Source organism: Girardinichthys multiradiatus, chromosome 7, assembly GCF_021462225.1.
Source record: "Girardinichthys multiradiatus isolate DD_20200921_A chromosome 7, DD_fGirMul_XY1, whole genome shotgun sequence".
Lineage (NCBI taxonomy): Eukaryota > Metazoa > Chordata > Actinopteri > Cyprinodontiformes > Goodeidae > Girardinichthys > Girardinichthys multiradiatus.
The window spans coordinates 46,496,656-46,518,823 of NC_061800.1; the positions used below are offsets into that span (position 1 = coordinate 46,496,656).

At 37.7% G+C, this 22,168-nt stretch overlaps 1 protein-coding gene across 15 annotated transcripts in view; it reads left to right on the forward strand.

The window, feature by feature from the left end:
- Nucleotides 1-21,330, forward strand: part of LOC124871305 (poly(rC)-binding protein 3) — a 103,153-nt gene extending 81,823 nt beyond the window's left edge. The window contains exons 12-18 of one of the 15 annotated variants that reach the window (XM_047370530.1): nt 7,360-7,434; nt 9,628-9,669; nt 11,434-11,439; nt 12,175-12,268; nt 16,120-16,172; nt 18,196-18,365; nt 18,898-19,734. In XM_047370530.1, coding sequence (XP_047226486.1) covers nt 7,360-7,434; nt 9,628-9,669; nt 11,434-11,439; nt 12,175-12,268; nt 16,120-16,172; nt 18,196-18,365; nt 18,898-18,904 — 447 coding nt within the window. In that variant the 3' untranslated portion in view covers nt 18,905-19,734. Of the gene's footprint in view, nt 1-7,359; nt 7,435-9,627; nt 9,670-11,433; nt 11,440-12,174; nt 12,269-16,119; nt 16,173-18,195; nt 18,366-18,897; nt 19,735-20,733 lie in introns of those variants that run through there. The other 14 variants (XM_047370523.1, XM_047370519.1, XM_047370526.1 and 11 more) reach the window with 14 other exon arrangements.
- Nucleotides 21,331-22,168: the final 838 nt, after the last annotated feature.

Below are 22,168 nucleotides of genomic sequence, written 5' to 3' on the forward strand. Positions count from 1 at the left end.
TTTACTGGAAAAGTCAACATGACAAAAAATGTCAGCTTGTGTTGTTGTGATTATGAACATATTTAATATTTAATTTTAACATTTTAATATTTTATCAAATAATACTTGGGTCTGTTAATGGTTGTCCTGTGAATACCAGCCCAGTAAGGCGATGGTATTAGGACAAAATAGAAAGGTGTGAGACGAGCTCTGACATTATTGAACAGCATAAACTCTGCACATATATGGAATGAATTCACACAATTTATTAAAATACAAGAATTTATTAACAAAAATAAGTCAACTCAAAGTCAAACATATTTCAATCAACAAACTCTTTACTTTGCTAAAACAATCCAACTAAACTACCAAGCAGAATTAAAGAATAATGAAGACTAATGGACTATGTACAATATTAACAAGTTGAATAAAGATGATTGATAATTATGACCAAATGAGTGATGCAACATTACTATGAAATGTTAATGTTTGAGAACCAAGGATTATCTTGAAGAATCTGGAAATGAAGTTAAATTAGTCTTGGAACCAACTTAGACAATAATCAGCAAACGTTTAGACAACCATTCACAATGCAAGATCAGATAAAATATTAATTTAATTAAATAATGTTTTAAAGAAAGATCTGCTGAATAAAACCAACCTTCTGGATGACTAATTCTCAACATGTCTCATTAGCTGCCTTTATTTATTAAAATAATATTTAAAGAAATATTATGTAGGAAATAGTGAAATAATATTTAAGGAAATGTTATTTTGAATAAGAACTAATTCTTTCTGGAGAAATGGGGCTCAATGGTGTTTACTTAGTTATTACGTTTAGTAAAATAATATTCAGGGAAATATTATTTCCTAGATCGGAAACTAACAACCTTTTTGGGTAAATGATCTTTAGCAGGCAAACACCTGTTCTTAGCTGTTAGCGGTTGCAGCTAACAAAAGAAACTTGTAGCTTATCATCAGAATCAAACACATACCTTTAAAATACCACTAATAAAAAGGTTTAAATGCATAAAGTGCAGACGGCGCGTTATGGCCGATCTTCTGTGTTTAAAATCACCCTTTAAATAAAGTTTGTCTTAACTTTAAAAACAAAAACACAGAACACATAAACAGAGCACATGTGCTGAGCAGATACCCTGCTAGCACTAAGATGGCTGAGTTTCAACACAACAAAACCAAACATCATAAAATGAAAACTGTTTAGATCATTTCATTCTAAACTTCTTCTCTCTGCCCAAAACACAACTTCTTACGTGAACCATTCTGAGGAAAAGTTGTCCAGGACAACGAAGTTGAAGAAAGCGGTGATCCTTCCTTCAGACCGGAAAACTGCTCCACTCTGCGTTGTAGAGACAGGGTCTCTGCTGGAAACTCTGGAAGACAGTTTGCTTCTGTAGACCTCAGAGAGAAAAGTCAAGCCTTAAGTACCTTAATTAACTCCATTCATGAATGAATACCGGATACACAAACAGCAATTCATTTCTACATAACTTAATGCATATGATTGTGTGATCTTATGACACTCTTGGATCAAGTTTAAAGAGTATGTCTGTTTGCCTGCAAAGAGACATTAGCGCGCTGTGTCCCTCCATCCAGTTCCGCTGAGGACCTGCATGGAAGAGGTTAGTTCTTCTTCGTCTTTTTAAAGTTTTACGGCGGTTGACGACCAACTTAATGGGGCTTTACCGCCACCTACTGTTCCAGAGTATGGGTCAGCCACTATCTAAACCCTCCAATACATCCCTGTATCTTTTAAAAAGGACACCAATAGCCGAAATTGTGCTCTACCTCCGAAACCCAAAATACTTTTCAAAGTGAACTCTTACTCCCAGTTCCTTCAATCTTTCCCTCAAAATCTCCCTATGTACACTATAACCTCTACACCTTAAAACCACATGTTCAACTGTGTCTTCTTCCTGGCAACTTTCACATCTCCCTGTCCCATATTTCCCTATTATGTATAGTGCACTATTTAGTGAACAATGTCTTATCCTTATTCTTGTAATAACAGATTTTTCTTTGATATACCCTCCTGAAATCTGGACTCTGCTATCCTGCTGTGAATGTTATACAAATGTCTTTTGCTGCAGATGTCACTTTCTCTTCTGCTCTCGGTGGGGTCAAAGGCTTTTCCACTCTCTCCTTGATCCTCCCCCATTTTTTGCCCTGCTTCAGCTTTTTGTCTATGTTATTCTTAGATCCTCTGTTCGCATATCCTCCTAATTTGTTCATTATGGATTTGGTCAGCTGGTCTCCCAACGCAATCGATCAAATCTTCCCGACGGGAAGATAGGGTAAAGGGGAACCCTCTTGTCCAGACGGGACGTTCTTCTCCGGATACGCATGCTCATTGTCTGCCCCAGCAATCCCCTGTCATGGTGTGACATTTTGGACTTTGGTTTTGGTGTTTTGTGAGGGTTTATTTTGTCTAGATGTTTCTATTTTGGTTTTCGCATCATGTTTATTTGTTTCTTTTCCTCCCTCTACCATCTCCTTGTGTGTATTGTGTTCCTCTAACTCTTAGTTCCTTTTGTTGTTGCTTTCTTATTATTTTTTGTATTATTATTATTATTATTATTATTATTCACCCCTGGATTCATATTTGGTATCTCTGAGTTTAGTTATGGTTAGGTATTTGTTCTTATTCCAGCTTTAGTTATTGTTTACGTTTGTTTATTTTGTAATTTAGATTCTTTTGGGCTCTTGTTTATTTCTTAGGTTATTGTTTTTGTTTCTCTGTTTACTTTAGTTCATAATTATTCTAGTTCTTTATTTCCTCCTCTGCTTTATGTTCTTGCTTAGTTTGTGTTTTCTGTTTATTTATTCCTTTCACTCTTCCTCAGCCTTTTTATTTGTTTCACCTGTTCCTTCTGCTTCCCTGCCTCCTTGTCACACCTGTTCTCAGTTCCCTTGATTACCTGCCTTTGTCTTTCCCCGTATATTAGTTGGTTTGGTGTCTCTGTTCATTGCTGGTTCCTTGTTTGTCATGCCCTGTTCTCAACCCACGTATTTGTGCTGAGTTTTTCCATGTTCCTGCAGAACCTCTTGTAAGTTTTTGGATCTGGACTTTTGTTTGTATCTGCAGTGCCTTGTTTGGTTTCTTTGAAAACCTCCTGAAATACAGCTGAAAACCTTTTACAACATGTTGCTGCCCAGCTCTTGTCTGCACTTTGGTCCGCCTGCAAACCACAGAATGACATCCCACTCATCTGTGAACTGAACTGTATGGCCGTTTGATAAAACTTCCATCTCTTTTTCAAGGACAATGGCACCTTCGTCAGTGTTGACAGTCTAATTCTTTGCACACATGATCATACTTAAATATTGGCACCTTCACGAGTCCACCATGCCCCTGCAAAATCTTTGCTTATGTGTGTTGCTTTCCCATGCTCCTTATTTTTACCTAAATGTGGATTTCATTTCTTCTCCTTTTCATAGATTTTTAGATTTACCAGTAAAAGGAAAATAAAACTAGTTTCTTAAAAATTTGAACAATAGCTGTTTTTACACCAGTGACTCAGCTTCCTTAGTCAGAACTCAGTGATTGATTAGTTAAATTTCAATGGATGCAAATGACTGTTATTAATTTTTAGATTTCTCAGAAGGATTGTAGTATCATTTGATTTGTTTTTCTGTGTCTGTATCTGTGTTTATTTTCTTTGTGATTGTAATTGTATGTACAGCACTTTGAGTGTTTCGTTACTGAAAAGCACTATATAGATAAAATTACCTTACCTTACCTTCCTTTCTCTCCATTATCCCACTCTCTTTGCCACTCCTGATTTATGTGTTCCATGTTAGGTATTATTTAGTCAACTCAGAGGCAAGAACGATACAGAGTCAGTTTTACTTGCAAGGGTAGCTCACTTTGCAGTGCAGACTACAAAGTTTTGACACCCTATCTCTTTATTTATATGCACAGTTCAACAGACAGTTCAGACAGGGTGTATGTGTGTGTGTGTGTGTGAGGCTGAAAGGAGGCTGGTTCTCACGGGATGCGATTGTGTGAAATAGATAACGGTGATCCCACACACAGGAGGGCTGCATACCAGAGCATGATACAAAGCAGGTGCAGTGCAGGTGCCTTGCAGCACAAAGTTTTTACATGAGTGATAACAAGTCCTCGCACCCATCCAACATTCCAAATCATGCTCTTTACCTGAGATTTACTCAATTTAACCCTCATTTCCACTGTACTTTTTTTTAGAGCTTCTTTTGCCAGTTTTACCACTTTTTCATTCCCATTGATCCCCAAATGTGCTGGCACCCACAGAAACTGAACTAAACCTCCCCCACTGATTTTCTGAGAATAACAACTATATCCTACCATACCATACCAACTTTATTTATAAAGCACTTTACACACCGACAGGACCAAAGTGCTGTACACAATCATAAAAACAATGCAAAATGGAAAGAGATTGAATATAAAATACATATTAATGTACAGACACAATAAATCAAGTAAAAACATCTCAAATTTTGCCAAACGCCAAAGAAAAGAGATAGGTCTTAAGGAGTGACTTAAAAACAGTGAGTGAAGAGGCCTGTCTTATGCCCAAAGGAAGATCATTCCAAAGCTTGGGAGCTGCCACAGAAAAAGCACGGCCCCCTCTGAGATTGCATTTTGTTTTTGGCACCTTCAGGAACAACTGATCAGCTGACCTGAGGGAACGTGACGGTGTGTAAGAATGTAACAGCTCAGACAGATAGGGAGGGGCAAGGCCATTAAGAGCTTTAAAAACAAATAAAAGGATTTTAAAATGAATCCTAAAATGTACTGGCAGCCAATGTAAGGAAGCTAAAATAGAGGAGATATGATCAAATTTCCGGGTGCCTGTTAAAAGACGAGCAGCAGCATTTTGTACCCTCTGGAGCTGGGAAACATATAAATCACTGACTCCTATATAAGGTGCATTGCAGTGATCCAGCCGTGTGGTCACAAATGCATGGATTATTGTTTCGAAATGCTGTCTGGAAAGGATATGTTTTACTTTGGCTAGCTGCCTTAAGTGGAAGAAACTGGATTATAGATATAGATATATGGATCATAGATATAGATATTATGGATCATAGAGAATATCCTGTCTACTGTTTGAATGGAATGATCTCATACTTGAGAGGACAGAGGTTGAGTCCAAGCATATTAACACCTTGTTTAACTTTGCTAGCGCTACCCATCGTAATGCCACCAAGATTGCCACCATCTCCACTGTAGAAACCCCCAACCCATCTGGAGTGCATCTATTAATCCCAATTCTCCTTGCTAGAACTGACAAGCAGGGTTTTTATTCGGACAGTGAAGTCACGGGAAGTCCGCTGTTATTCCCTGTTCCTTGCTATGCTGGAAGTAGGTTAATGTGATTTATTTTGAAAGTTCCAGAAAGGTTCTTACTGGCCATTCATGTTGTCCCAATGGCTGTGGTCCAAAGAGTGTCTAGGTGTTATTTATGTCCATTAATTTAAAAAGCAATGTTGCACTTAAAGCAAAAAACTCAAACATTACGTGGCTTGCAGAAAGCAGATGGTTTAATTGTCTATAACTCTAAGAACAGTTTCTGAGTGTGCCCATATTCAAGGAACACAACTCCTAGCAGCGCCACAGGAGCTACAGAGGAGCTGTAAATATATGCTCCGTTATGAATGAACTTCATGTTACAGCAGCATGAATCAGAACTTGGTCTTTTTGTGGTAATTTTGCAAATCGGAGCTCTGCTGTATTCTAGCTAAAAGCACACCTCTGCTGAGTAAGGAAAAACAAAGATGGATTGGGCAGAATAACTGAACAATGGTGATGCATTTAGTTAGAGAGCTTGGACAAGGTCTTTACATTTTCCCTGAAGAAAGAAAGTTTTTACCTTGAAAACAACACAACATACTGCTACCTGAATTCACATTATAAGTTACAAAACCACTGAAAACCATCTGGATAAAGATGTTACCATTCGGTAAACACTGTGTCCTAAAGTATTTCAAAGAAAAGGAATGAAAATTAAATAGTTTGTGGAGCTGGGAAAACATGGATTCATTAATTATATATAAAGTAAGAACAATGAGACTGTACAGTTGTCATGGCTTAAAACAGAAATTGAATTAGACTCTCAGATCATGTATTTATATATAGGATATAATCCTAAATATAAAATATTGCAGATGGAAATGGAAATTTGATCCCAAACATTTGTTGAAGGTACATCCTGCTAATACTCAACTGGAAAACACAGAACCTCATTCTGAACCATGGATATACAAGAAGCTTTCAGCCAAGCACGCTGGTTGTTAGTCTCCAAGCTTGTTTACAGAAATATAAATTAGGTCTAAACAAACCGGTTATTAGCATCTTCCACTAATTCTGAAATATGAAGCTGCTGCGAGGTGGATTATGTTAAAACCCGCTCTAAGTGCAGTTTTGTAAAAAGGAGTTGCATGGTGTAGTTCCTTTAGCAGTCAGTATCTGACCTGCTGTTAGTGGAGGACTTGGTTTAAGGACACGAGAGAGAAATGTTCATGCTGTGAAGGTAACAATTTCTTAGAGAATGAAGCACATTGGAACAACTTTTCATAACCTAAAAAAAATCTTTCCTTGCTGTGAGAGTGAACATTATTAGGTATGTGTAAAAACTCATCACTTTCTCATAGGACAGATTTTTATCCAGTGATTATTTTTGTTGTTTCAGCAGCTAACTGTTGCTACACTAGCTGATATTTTTAGCTGCTAACCCTCCAATGCTAGTTGATATATTAATCTGACACAGCACACATAATCTGCTAACTAATCAGCTGAGTCGACTCACCCTCCACCCAGGGACCGGGCAGCGAATTAGCATTTGGCTAGAGGGCCTACAGACAGAACAATGATTTCTTTTAAATGTAACATTGCTTTTCTTCTAGTCTCTGATCAAATAAATTTGAAATAATGATAAATAAATAACCGACAATTCTTCCACTAATATGATTCATGCAGATACCTTCTTATCCACTAAAAAATGAGCTCTGTTGTCACTTTAATCAGTGCAGGTAAGCTAACAATTACAACAAATTCCCTGCAGGATAGCAAGTGAATTTATTCATGCTAAAAACGACGTTATTTGGTTGTGAAACAGTTCTGATGTAAACAACTGTTTGCAACATGTAAAAACAATAAACGTATAAATACGTTATATATAGCTTTAAGCTGAACTGGCGGGAAGTTTTAGATTTATTCATCTAAAAACATGGAAATGTAGTCAGCTTTTGATTAAACAACCTAAAGAGTGTGCATTCTAAGAGAAATTAGCACATTTCCTCAGCATTTAAAGGTGAAGTAAAATTGTGCATTCAAAGCAGGCTAACTCTGCCTTCTCTTTCTGTTTCTTTCAGTCCCCACCAAAAGGTGCCACTATCCCTTATCGCCCAAAGCCTGCCTCCACCCCAGTCATTTTTTCTGGTGGCCAGGTGAGTGCTGAGCTAAGTTTAGCTCATTAGTTTGTGCTTACAGCCAACCTGAGAGCTTTACTGCAGCATCAGCTTCTGTCAGCACCTTCCTGATTTCTCAAGCAAATTGTTTGCAGCCCTCTCTGCAAGAAAGGATGTTTCTAAGCAAATGCAAAAAAGTTTGTACTGATGCAAAAGTGGCCCCAAATCATATGGCTGTAAGCGGTTATGATACAAAATAAGAGTGGTCTACACTTCATACCTCTGCTCAGAACGAATAAGAAATAAATTCAGCATCCATTATTCATAACACCAGTTCAGATTAGGGAAAGTTTTCTACCATACAATTGGTGTAGGTAAGCAGGTGTTTGTCTGTAGACATTATTCAGCTGCAGAATGATTTTAAAAAGTGAGAAAAATATTCCAGACCTAAAAATAAATATCCAGTAGAGAAACAGAACGCAGCAGTACATCAGACTAAAGCACGCATAAAGTGTCTTTACACACCTTTTAGTGGTACCGTCTCAAACGTGCTTTACACTGTGCTACCTTTCTGGGAATATAATGCATATAATGGAGATCTGACTTCTGTTTACTCATATGTAGATTATAGTGAAGTATATATAATCATCCAAGGATATTTAAGAATAAAAAGACAGAAAAAACAATGCTAAGTAATATGTTATTCTTATTTAGCTCTCTGTGAACATCAAGTTGTTGTGTTTTTTGCAAACTTACGGTAGAAATTATCCACATGTGATCTTAGCTCTTCTCAGCCAGTGGCATGTACAACTCCAGCCACTGAACCAGGTTATCTCTGTGTTTGTCATCCGTGATTATCTGTGCCAAGCGTGTGTCTTATCAGCCAGGAAAACAAGCAGCAGCTGCACACTTTGCTGAGAAATCGGCCATGTTGTCGCCCACCTTAGGGCGACAACCGCCTTTCAAAAGCGGCTCCTACAATGTCAAGCTGGTAGCTTCTAATGGCTGAAGACTGTTAACGTTTTTCTGGAGGAGCCAGATCTCATTTTACATGATTAATAAAGCTGCCTTTTTTTACTTATAACACACAGACCACCGGCCAATTCTTGTCACTGCTCAGTCTGGTAATAATCAGTGTGATTAATTATTCTTTTATTAGGCTTTTTAATTAATTAACAACCAGATGTGCCAGTGTGAATCATCTAGCTGTGGATGTGAGGTGAAGAATGTGGTGATAGTACTTCTTCATTAATCCATCCACTTTGTGCACTTGTCCCATGTGCTGGAAAACAGCCCCACAGCATGATACTGACACCACCATGTTCGACAGATCTCATTTTCTCCTCTCTCAAAACACTTCCTGTCATTGTGGCCAAACTGCTCAAATCTTTTTCTTGCCTGACCATCAAACCTTTCTGCAGAAGACATTTGGCTTTCTCCATGTTGCCAGATGTCAGTCCAACGTGAAGCTGTTGATTTTCCAGCCTGTCTGCCTATGGTGAGAGTTAGCTGGTTGTCAGCAGTTTCCACTTCAGGCTTGTGCCTTGGTGCTGCTTGTGTTGGTACTGAACATCCTAACCAATTTCCTTTCATCTGAGGGGGGCGTTTTGGGTCAAATGGTTTCATCTTGAACACAACTGGGTCTTCCAGCAGGACAATAATTGCAAATAAACATCCAAATTGGTTTTGGAAAGGATAAGGCAGGCTAATATTATGCCTCTGGAACAACTCTGACCTCAACATGTTGAAACCTTGATCAGAAGCCAAGTCCCCGCCAGGAAGCCAACCAGTTTAAATTAAAATCACCAATTAATGCTAAAAAGTGTGAGCAGATATCCAGCCAGAATGATGGCATAAAAATCATCTGCAATAAGTTCAAACTTGTGCACTTATCATGCAACATGATAAAAGGATGGAAACTTCTGACCGTGTAAATCTGTTTGCTTCTTTATTTTCCATGCTGTGAATATACTAGAATGTTCTAAAGCTGCTATGTCTAAATTCACAAAAACATTGTTTTACATCAGCATCAGCTTACAAAACCTTAGTATGAAGACGTCGCCACTGGGCGCTTGGCTCTACTTCTAGTGTAAGGAACAAACAGATATGGCTCTTTTCCTTTGCTCTGCTTCTTCCTGACAGATGAGATGTTTCTCAACAGAAACCATGAGTGAAACCTGGTTTTTCTACTGATGCTAAATCATCTTCTTATTTTCTGCTTGCTCTCCTCAGGCCTACACAATTCAGGGACAGTATGCCATACCACACCCAGATGTAAGTTCTTTGTTTTCCTTTTCTCTCATTAAGTTAATATTCAGCATATAACTGAAACCAGATATTTACCTACACTGTAGACACGCAACATTTTAATTTTCACTGACGGACATTAAATCAGACTAAACCTTTCCAGTTGTAGCTCAGTTAGGAGGATTACCAAAGTATTTGTATTTGTTAAAACATCTCCCAAGCTTCCCCCTTTTTATTCATAATGTAATGATGATCATTACAGCAAAGCACTGCAAGCTAATTTACATCAGACCCCAGAATATGTCTCCAAAAAATAAAGTATTTTGTCCCTCAGGCAGTTTGTTTACTTTTTACTCTGTTTTTTATTTTTTTATTTTGCTGCTTTTGGAGTAATTGTTTCTTCCTCTCTGAATGGCCTTTCAGCCCATGTTGGACTTGTTTTACTGTGTATAATGGCACTGTCTTAAGCCACTAGGCCACACAGCCCACGAGTGATACAAATCACCAAGAACTGCAAAATGTTAGGATTCTTGAATCATAATAAAGTCCTGAATTTTTAACTGATTGGTATTTTATTCTAAATCAGTTGAGCCATCAGGAATTTGTGGCAAAATTTTGAGTTCTGTTCTGTTAAAATGTTGGTACCGAACTCTCGATTCTAAAAAATATAATTTATTTCTTAACAAATGCATAGACCATTCTTAGGTATTGTAACACATTCCTAATTGCTTCTGAGGTATTCCTATATATTCTTAACTTAATCAAGGAAACAACTTGCCAAATCTCTCTTCTGCCAGTGGAAACAAGCAATAAATAAGGAAAATAAATCATTTTAAAAAAGTTAAAAAAATAAAAAATAAATACAAATTTTAATAAAAATAAAAAAACAAAAAAACAAATCAAAAACCAAAATAATTGAATTGAAAAAAAATAAATAATATAAAAACAAGCAAAATTCAATTTTTTTCATTTAGTTTTTGATTACATATTATGTCCAAAAACAATAACTTCACTTAAAGCATTTTAACTGTATTCTTAATAAATTCTTGTAAATCATACAAACTCTTTGACAAAATTCCTGCAAATCAAGACAAATGTCACAATTTATCTTTATCAATCGTACTTGTGTTGTAACTGAATCTTTTCAAAATTCCATGAATCCTCACTAATCCTACAATTTTGCAATCCTTGGTGATTCTTATTTTTTGTGGTCTGTGTGGAATAGAGGCTTTACCAGCTTCAGCAGCATCTTCACAAGGTCTTTTGCTTCTGTTCTGGAGTTGATTGACATATTTTACACCAAAACCTGTTCATTTATGGTACGGAGAACCTGTCTCCTTCCGGAACGCCATGATTCGTTTGGTGTTTATATTTTGATAAAATCATTTGAAAAGATGATTGTGGGACCTTCAGGTATCCGGAAATCTGGACTCAAAGAATAAACTAGAGTTTTGTAGATCCACAGTTATCTTCCCGTTGATTTTCCTCTGATGAAACAAAAGGAAGCAGAGTGTTGGAGGTGTCACCTTAGGATAAATCAACGGGCATGCCTTTATTTTACTCGGATTTGTAAATTAGACGCTTACATTGTCGGGGCTTTCCCAGTGTTTTAAAGGCATGATAATCTAACTCTAAAAAAACTTGTGACATTAAAGAAAGTAATAGAAATTTAAGAAAAATGTGTTAATGTGTCTTTCTATACAGTGTAAATAAGTATGTGGTTTCACAGTACATGGCAGTTCTTTTCAGTGTTTTAGACTTAGATCTCCTGAATCTGCTGTGTGTCTTTAGTTTCAGGTGATCCCGACGCTCAGCAGTTGGTAAAACCTGATCAATAGCAAAACAATGCATCCTGGTGCTAATCATAAAGGATGCAGAAACTTCTTTAATTCCAGCAGCCCATCCCGTCTCCGTTAATAATCTGTCTTCATCAGTCCTTGTCGTTCGAGCATCTCAAGAGCCACCTTGTGTCAGATCCACTAATTCAAAGCCGAACAGTGATTGATGCCAGAGGAGCTAGTGGCTGACGGTACAATCACTCAAGTACAGACTTGACCACCTCTTCCACCCTCATTAAAAGCTCCTTTTAAAAGGAGACGATGCTTTTAAGACATCCTGGGTGGAAATGGTGTGCGGTGGGGGACGGCCAACCTGTGATCATGTTCTCAGGAGAGCGGCTGCTCTTGACAAGCGTGTTAAACTACAGGTTAGATCAGAAGTGGCATCTTCAAAGGCTTGTTGAAACTGATGAGGACAAATTGGATTAATTTTGGATGTGCTGTTGAGTGAAAAAGCACTCTAAAGTATAAAAAAATTACAAGAAGGCAGGAAAAAGTCTTAAATTGTCTGAAAATTTCCATCTTCTAGCAGGAACTCATTGTCTCTTTGTGTTTTTTGCTTTTTGTCCTCCACCACCCCGTGTAATAACCTTCTCCTCACCGTTTCTTCACTCTGGTTTATGTTTGCTTCTTTTCTTGATGTGACCTGTGTAACAGTAACCTCTTAGTTTTACTTTCCCTCCTAACCCTTCAGCAGTTGACCAAGCTCCACCAGTTGGCTATGCAGCAAACCCCCTTTACCCCTCTCGGACAGACCACCCCTGCTTTCCCTGGTACGTACCCACAACGTACCCCTGTAGATCTTTTCTTCTCTTTGCATCCAGAGAAATGTATTTATTCTCTTCTCCTACTTTGCACCTTATCTCTTTTTTGGCACAGCATGACATTGCCCTTGTCGTTTCTTTCATCTTTTGATTTTTTTATTCTTATTTATAGTTTTTCTCGCCCCTGTCTGATGTTATGCCCATAAAGAGGGAAAAAAGGCAACTCCAAGTTCTTCTTTATAATGATTTATTCTGAATTATATTATCGCTTGGCAACAGGTCACATAGTTTACCAACATGTCTTCAAGGCACTTTAACTTTCTTCTGAAAGTAACTTCCCATGTTCTAAATCATTGCAACTTAAAATCATATCTTTCTATTTAATTATAAGGATTATAAAGACAGCATGTACATTTTTTAAATGTACAAACAAAGAGGTTATTTCTATGGAACTAATTAATTTAATTGACTTATTTTTATATTTATTTTATTTTGAATTTATCAAACGACCATGGTTCTTACATTGTCAGATGTTTTGAAGTTCTCTGTCATTTTTTCCTTTACTTTAAAGTATAAATACTAAAGTTCATTATGAATTTATGTCACATATAACATGGATGGATGGATGGATGGATGGATGGATGTGCAGGAATCCATAATCACATTTCAGATAGATTTTAGATGATAAACCACTGAATTATTAAAAATAAGGTCTTGACCCATCCAGTGTTTTCACATGCTTATATTTAAAGATTTAAAGGGATAGTTTGAATTTGTTGTTCAATTTAGGGTTCTGGGGAGAGGTTGGCCTTGTTTATCGTATTATTCCCCCTTCACACTAGATGTAGATGGTGGTAAATTGCCAAACAGCCAGAACATAATTGAATCTTATGGAGGTCTTGTGAAATGTCCTCCCAACAAAGTGGAAGATTGCGATAGTTGCTTCAGGGTTGGAGGCATGCATTGATCGTGGTCCTGCATGGAGCTTGGTTCCAGCGGTGGCAGCATGTCCCCTAACACCAGGATTTTATGTGATACACCAGAACAAAGTAACACATGAAGTGAAAGGATATTATTTTAAATTATTTACAAATAGAAATGTGGTGTTGTATTCAGCCCCCTTCACTCTAATACCTCTTAATAAAATCCAGTGCAACCAATTGCATTCAGAAGACCCGTAATTAGTAAATCTGTGTGTAACTCAATCTGAATATAAATTCAGTTGTTCTCTGAAGGCCTCAGAGGTTCTTTAGAGAACATTAGAAAACATTCAGCATCATGAAGACCAAGGACCACAGCAGACAGGTCAGGGAGAAGGTTTTGGTTGAGTTTAAAGCAGGGTTTGGTTCTACAACAACATCCCAAACTTTGAACATCTCACAGAGCTCTGTTCAATCCATCATCTGGACACAGGGAGAAGATGGACCAACTGCAGACCTACCAAAACACGTACGTCCACCTAAACTGACAGGCTGGGCAAAGAGAGCATAAGTCAGAGAATCGGCGAAGAGGTCCATGATAACTCTGGAGGAGCTGCAGCTTAGGTGGAAAAATTTGTTCTCAGGACAACTATTGGTTGTACGCTACCAAAATATGGGCCTCATCTAAGAGGGAAAAGAAGAAATGCAGAAGTCCTGTTTGCACCTCCCAAAAGCTTGTAGAGAACTCATCAAACATGTGGAAGAAGGTACTCTGCTCAGATGCAACACAGCTGAATACAGCATGCTGGAAGCATCATGCTGTGGGGATGCTTTTCTCCATCAGGGACAGGGAAGCTGGTCAGAGTTGATGGGACGATGGATGGAGCTAAATACAGGATAATCCTGAAGGTAAACCCATTAGAAGCTGGGGTGGAGGTTTACCTTCCAGCAGGACAACGGCACTAAACATACAGCCAGAGATGCAATGAAATGGTTTAGATCAAAGCTTATTCAGGTCTCAGAGTTGCCAGGTCAAAGTTCAGACCTAAATCTGAACAAGAATCTGTTACAAGACTTGAAAATTGACGTTAAGAGACGCACTTAATCCAATCTGATGAAGCTTGAGATATTTTGCTAAGAATAAGCTCTGCTGTTTTGCTCAAGAGTTTAGTGTTAGCAAAGTTAGCTAGATGGCTAAAGGGGATTAGAGCTTAATGTTAGGCTAGGCTAACTATAACATGGCCTCTGTGTGAAAAAAAACTGTGCTTCAAGAAAATAGTATAAACAATTATTTAAAACTTTCTGTTTTTGAAGAGATTTTATATCTAATGTTTGACATTGTTGTTTACTGTGTTAAACTAGCCAGTACCAGGCTTTACATTCAGTTTTACATTCAGCTTACATTCAGGTTTTAAATTTACAGTAAGATGTTTTGATTTTTTCACATTCAAAATGTTGAGTTTTGTTGAAATAACGTTTAGATTCAGATGTTTTTTACATTGTTCTTTAGCTTATTTCCCATCTTTGTGTTAAGCTAGGCTAACTATTAGCTGACTTTATGTTCTAAACGAAAGAGAGATTTCCCAATCTAGGAGCAAAGTGTGGGTGGAGGTAGAGTGGGCCCCACATATCTGGAGGCTATTAGTCCTCAACGCAGCTGTCTGGGGGTTTGATTCCTGACCCCGGGACCTTTGCTGGATGTCTTTGCCTTCCGTTTCTCGTTGCCCATTTCCTGTAGAAATACTACAAATAAAGGCAAAGCAAAAAAATGTACCAATCTAAAAAAAGTTAAGTCAAATAATGAAATCTTCTTTAACAAATATGAACTTCTGTTTCAGCACATTTCTTTAATTTCAAGACTTTCATACACTTTGACCAGTTTTTTTTTGTGTTAAGATGGGTTCACCATTAGCATCTTCTATATTCAGTGTTAGAGTCAAGCACAGGACTGCCAACTCACACATCTGGTGTGAGTCCCTCTTTCCATGTCTGTGTCACCTAACTATCTCACTCCAAATAAGGAAAGTGGCTGTCGGACACAGGAATGTTGTTTTCCACAGGACTGTCTTGTGATTGGTCATTATCAACACAGTTGCAGTTTTGACTGTCTTTTGATGGATAGGTCTCTTCACCAATAGGATCTTTTCACATGTCACTAGGCTACAAAGACACACTGGCACTGTTCAGAATGATGTGTGTGATTTACAGTTGGCGGCAGCTTTCCCAACTAATGTAACGCAAGACAATAAAGTTGCTATAAGCATGGTGTTGTGTCACTTCTCTGGCTACAATAAGGTGCATCTCACCAAGCAGCTGAACCAATAAATCCATCTTTTCCGTACAAAAAAAAAAAGAAACCCATAAAATGCTGTGTCATGCCCATGGTGATGCACAGAGACTGATGTGCTTTGTGATTCCCGTGGACGGCTTTCAATTGGTAACAAAGCGCACACACCTCCAATGTGTGCATACACCCAGGTTGCTAGATGAACAAGAGATGCTGTAGGAGTTCTTGATAAAAATGCTTGCAGTAGTTATTTATTCTTATTTTCCTCAGCGTTTACACTTCAGGTCCCTGAATTTGAGAGTGAAATGGCTCTGCTGGGTGTGGTCGCAGATGATGAGGCTGGTTCCAGTGTATTCTTATAGACATCTTGCAGATAAATCAATAATAAATCTCACTTTAAGCTACATATGAAAGTTGGGAACCCTGGTCAATGTCTTTTCCAAATTTAAACTATTTACGTACAGTCTACATGAAAATAGGTTTATTTATTTAAATGAAAGCCTTACATTTTTTTCCAGCTTATATGTTGTTTATTCCAATGTTACTTTTTGTATTATGCTGGCTCTATATTTAATATGAGAATCAAATCATTTTACAGATCTGACTTTAATATTGAAGTTACTTTTAAAAAAATCAAAGGTTTCTTAAACTGTTGTGCCTCATTTTAGGTTTGGATGCCAGTCCACCAGCCAGTACCCATGAACTCACCATTCCTAATGATGTGAGTATTAAACCAAAGGCTTTTAAATAGTTACAGATGCATTTCTGTCTTTCTGTAGTTAAAAAAAGGATCTGCTAGAATTCAACATTAAAATTGTACTTGCATACATCACTACCAGCTTCTCTAACAATGACCTTCTGTAGCTTATCCTCCTTGTGGCTGGTTTGACCGTCTGCTGGTCAACAGCCAACTCAGCAGTCTGCCTTGTGGGCCGCAACATGACCATGACTTTGTGTTTAATTGGATTGATTAAATACCAGTTCACATATTTTATTAAATTGTTGAAATAAATGAAATGTTTGATTAATTTCTTATGTATTTAGACGCACTTGAGATGGTACTACATAAATAAACTCAGTTAAGTGGAATTAAACTGTAACACAATGTTTTTAATGTGGTTTAACTAAGCTTGACTATGATATCTCATGTAATTCTCTAGAAACAATAAATACTAAACACTGATATGGTTGAAACAGTTAAAACGAATCTAAAGTAGAAAATACTGGCATGCTAATTTATCACTCATAGTGTAAACATATAAAGTTTTTATTCCTTGAGCCAAAAACTTGCATCACTTCACCTTCTCCCTGCCTTACAAAAAGACACCAGAACCCCTGGATTTTAGTGAGTATTTAAAAATCAATTTCACCCTAAGATCTGGAAATCGTTTGAATTTTAAAGAAAGCGTAGTAATTTAGAAAAAAAAACTGTAATCAAGGTGAAAGAAACAAGAACATATTTGTATTGTGCTATTAAAGTTAATCACAGCTACGACTTAATTAGAAGGTGTTATGATTTGGGTTTGTTTGGTTTTTTTGGTTTTGGGTTTTTTCTTTATGTTTTTCACAGTTAAGGTTTTAAATCGTTCTTCTGTTTAATATTATTATTATTATTGTTAGATTTTTGAATCATGTTTCTGTTTGTTTTTCTGGTCATGCTTTAGTTTTGTCGTCTCGTTCATGTTTTGTCAAGTTTGGTTTTCGGATCTGGTTATGCTTTTGTTTCATGTTTTTCTAGTTTCTGTTAGTTTGTGTTCAAGAGTCTCTGTTTTGCTCCAGCCACGTTTTGTTCTTCTGTCAATTAAGTTTATTCGGATCACCTGCACCTATTAATCTGTCTCCTTGTTTCACCTGGTCACGCTCCATGAATACACACCTGTTCAGTTATTCATCGCGGAATCATTTTCAAATCATGTTCATGTCTAGTTTTCAGACCTTGCTCATGTCTTGTTTTTCGGATCATGCCATGTCTGTCTTGCCAGCCAATTTATTGTTTCGTTCCTGCCTCCTCTGAGAGTGAGTTTTTGTTTTTTATTAAATCGTTTTTCACCTACAGCCTGCTGGTCTGCATTCTGGGTTCGTCCGTTGTTCAAGTCTTGACAGAAGGTTTACTTTTAGGTCATGTGGTTTGTAGCTCAAAAAAAGTAAAATAAAGATGAAAAATATACAATTACTATGAAGTGGATTTTATATTTATGTTAAGAAAGCAAACCAATGTAATCATTTGATATAATTCACTGCAGATTAGACAGCTTTAAATAAAGTGGCATTGCACCCAGGGTGTTGTTGCTGTATTGTACAGTACACCATGAATTTACACTCTTACCCACATCTAAGTGTTACTCCTCACTAAACATAATCAAGAGTCCCAAACTTTTAAAAAGAAGAATACCGGTTTTATTTGATAAAGGATGACGAGGGAAGCAATTCTTTAAAAATAGAGGGTATTCATATGTTCTTGCCTTTTTAGCCCTATTTTGATTTAAAAAGACAATGATAATCATTCAGACTTAAATTATTTTAGCCTGCTGGCACAAAGCAGAAAATCCTCCATTAGACAATCTACCAACCATGTCATCGTTATTTAAACCTAATTTCCTACGTTTTAAATAAAACCCAGATCATTACGGAACCTATTACACTTCCTTTGTCATTAAACGTGTCAATAATTAAGTCTATTCGCTTTCAGACAGCACAGAGATTCTTCATTTGACTCCAGTATGTCTTTCTTTTTTCCTCCACAGCTAATAGGCTGTATTATTGGACGCCAGGGAACCAAAATAAATGAGATTCGACAGATGTCTGGGGCACAGATCAAAATTGCGAATGCCATGGAGGGTTCATCAGAGCGGCAGATAACCATCACAGGGACCCCTGCTAACATCAGCCTGGCTCAGTACCTCATCAATGCCAGGTAACATGTCAACCCTAACAGCTGGGCTCCAGCTCGGCCTGCAAAATAAAAGCCACATCTACAATGGCGCCTTTTAAGTATGTTATTGTGCTACTTAAAAAAAAAAAAAAAAAAAAATGTTTCTCATCCTGATTTTGCAGCATGTTTGACAGCTGTTGTTCCAGGACACCGTCCCATAAATGATGTTTCTTCCATAAGTTTCATCCGAGTGTGAAAATGTAAAAAAGACAAGTTTCTGTAGGAGGGTTCCCTGTAAGTAAATCATTCATGGAGGGATCCTAGCTGCAGAGATGAGTTGACCCCAGAAGTAAAGACTCCAGATTAATAAATCAACACATTAAGAAATAAATTATCAAAGGTTCGACTCCTTTCTGAGTTTGGAAAACTACACAACCCCCAAAAGATTTCTGAGAGCCAATAAAGTAGCAGATATAACATCGAACATAATTTGTAACATAACCTAACAGAACCTGCAGTCCCAACAAGCAAAGCTTTGTGTTTTTGACTACTTCAGAAATATTTCTCCATCCAGAATCTAACAGCTCCTGCTCTCTCACAACTCCAACGGCAGGTTCAGAGACGTGGCCGCCATGTGGAATGACCCATCGTCCATGACTACATCCTGAAGGCAGCCAAAATCTGGCTCTAACTTTATCACCTCTTTTCTTTATTTCTTATTAGCTTGGAGCGACAAAGTACTTTGTTAAAACCTGTTTTCTGCGTATTGATGTAAAAATACTTTGACATTTTGAGAAACATGCTTATCTTGCTGTTTAATATAGATAAAGATTAGAAACAAGAATCCTTTCATTAAAGCCGTCATATATTAACTTATTTAGCTTAGCATCAGAAACATCTTAACCATAAACCTGAAATAAGGATTAGTTTCTGTAAGTAAACAACCTTTTAATCTAGATATATGCTGCCTGTCCAAAACAGTCACACAGTTCAATATTTTGTTGACCTGTGTTTCGATTACTATTCTCTATAGTATCGTTTTGATAAGCTTCTGCTTTTATTTTAGAATCAACTTTTTGGCCAGGTTTGTTTTTTTACCCAGATCTTTTTGAGACGATGGGACACTCAGACCGCTGCGTAAACACTTCTTCAGCACATCCCGAAGACTCTGAATGTTATGATTCTGGCACGTCTGCTCTACCCTGTCTCCCTGGCTGCAATCAGCAGATTAGATGCACCTGGTGGCTGCTGCAGTTTAGTGCAATCTATGTCACGCCAAGCACCAGTGTCTTCCCTGATATATACTGACTCTGACAAGCAGACGGTGCCAGATTTTTGAAAGCCATTGTGTGAGTAGATATCCAGCGTTCCTTCCTGTCTGATCATTGTTCTTGACCTTGCCTTGCCTTTTGGATTTATGCCTCTCTGCCTGCTCCCTGTCGGACTATTTGGATTTTGGTTGTCGACCTTGTTTCCTGCATCTGGTTTATGCCTCTGCCTGCCCCTTGCCTGATGCCTCTTGTTCTTGTTGACCCTGTTTCTGTCCTTGGATTATTGAGCCAGGAGTCACTTCTTACCTGTGCTGTGGAGATCCCCGCCTGCCGCCCACTGAGGTTTCCCCTCTGGGTTTCAAGTTTCACTCAAGACAAAAGCAGTGATTCCTGGAAGCTGTGAGGAGTGTTACCTGTGTGACGTTTTCCTGTGGCTGAATAAACCTTTTAAACTTTCAGTACTGTGTCTGGCTGAATCTTGGGTCCGCCTTTTCTGATTCATAGCACTGAATGGGATGCCATGGAATGGTATCTTGAAATATAACATTTTCTTTGCTTAACCCAAGTAGGCGCTTGTTTTTGGACAGGCAGTGTATGACATGATGATTTTGTTAAATTCAAATGCTTATAGTTTGAAATCCTTTGCTTGATGGAATCTTTGTTTGAAATGTGCAGATAAATATGTTTTTTTTTAAAATGTCAAGCTTTACTTTAAATATTTATTTAGCATGTAGCATTCCAAGGGAGTCCTTTCTGTTGTCAGTACTATCATAAATAAACTTGCTAATTGTATCATTGTATTAAAGAGTGAAAAAAAACTATTCAAAAAAAGGAAAAATAAAAAAGTTAAGAAAAAGAGAATGCGACAGTGACTTAATGCGATGTGATGCTACTGTCAGAAGATACAGTTTTTCCTTGTCAAACCACTGCATGGTCTCATTAGGTTTTAATTTGTTGCCATAGAAACGTGACGTCCAGTTTGTTCATACCAGCAGATTCCATCGCAGAATAACTTTCACTCTTCAGCGAAAGTTTCTCTTTCACACTTCTTTATTTCTGTCCTCCCCCCCCTCCCCCACACCCGTCTTCCCCCCACCCGTCTTCCCCCCACCCGTCCCCCTTCTTTTTAACCATTTCAGGCTGACGTCTGAAGTCACTGGAATGGGCACGCTCTAATTTCTGCCCATCCTCCTCTGTGCATCACATGACCTCTGAGTAAACGGCATTAAACGTGGTTTATTGACCTCTGTTTGACCATCCTGCTGTTTAAACTGATAATTTATAATGTTATAATGATGGACACCGCCACTCTTACTCACCCCCCCCACCCCACCTGAAACTGTCTGGTTTCTTTTTCCTCTAAGTTCTCTGGACTCTTTATCTTCTTGTCTCTCTGGTACCTTTGATGGCATCTCATGCTGAGTTTCTGTTGTTGTCATTTAAACAATAAAAACATAGAATGAAGAACAGCACAAGCTTTCACACCAATGTTATCCTTCTCCGTCATACATACGTTTGACCCACTTTTTTCTAGGTGTTACTGATTTTCGGATGATTTTCGGATTTAAGTGGACTGATGCAATGAGTGTGCTTGCAGAAATGTTTGCTTGTCTTAGTAACAGTTTGCATGATTCAGCATTTCAGATTTATTTTAAGGTCAAATGAAAACAGACTGAAATGTAAGTTGGAACTGAATACATTTGTCCGATTTTTTATTAAAATCTCTAAAAATGGAAGCCAAAAATGTTTCTTTGATTTCCCAGTGACAGCTGACAAAAAGTTGGAAAATGAACGTTTGTCACATAAATGACTGCAGCAGGAGTAAAATACAAAATGCACCATAATATTCACCTATTCTCATTCATGTTCTTGCTGCTGTAATATATCCTCCGTATAATAGACCTGGACCTTAGGGAGATGTTGGCTGCATTCTCTCATGCAGACACACATTGGTGATTGTGAACATTGGGACTGTCTTCTTTCAGCTATGTCATCATGTTCACTTAAGCCCTAAGAAAGTATGTTTTACACAGAACATTTTGCGATGTTTTTCTGTTTTGCATGTCTTTAACTTTAGCATCAATAACACAATGCAAATGGAAAAAAACAAAATGCACCTTAATAAGCTCACTTAACAAGGAGATCGATGAAAATCAATCAAGTGGCAGTTTAATAAATTCTTGCAAGAATTGAGAACGGACAGATAATTCAAACGAGTGTCTGGGTTTGTTTTTTCTGCCCCAGACATGGAGTTACAATACTGTTATAGTCCTCACACACCTGAAAATGTAATTCACAACACAGGAAAAAAGAAAATAAAACAGTCCTTGAACATCAGATATCTAAAAGGGGTCAGCACAATGTGAAGCCCTGGAGAGACGAGAGGTATCTTCTCTTGGGAGAACAAAACCTCCATATCAGGGGAAGGCCCTGCATTTCAGGCGCCTCTAAGTGTGGAATGCTGACCTGAACTGAATCTAGTCTGAACTGGACATTTCATAGACAATGAGCTGATTCAGGGCACACATAAGTAGAACAGATGATATCCCGATGATATCCAGAGGTAACCCAGTA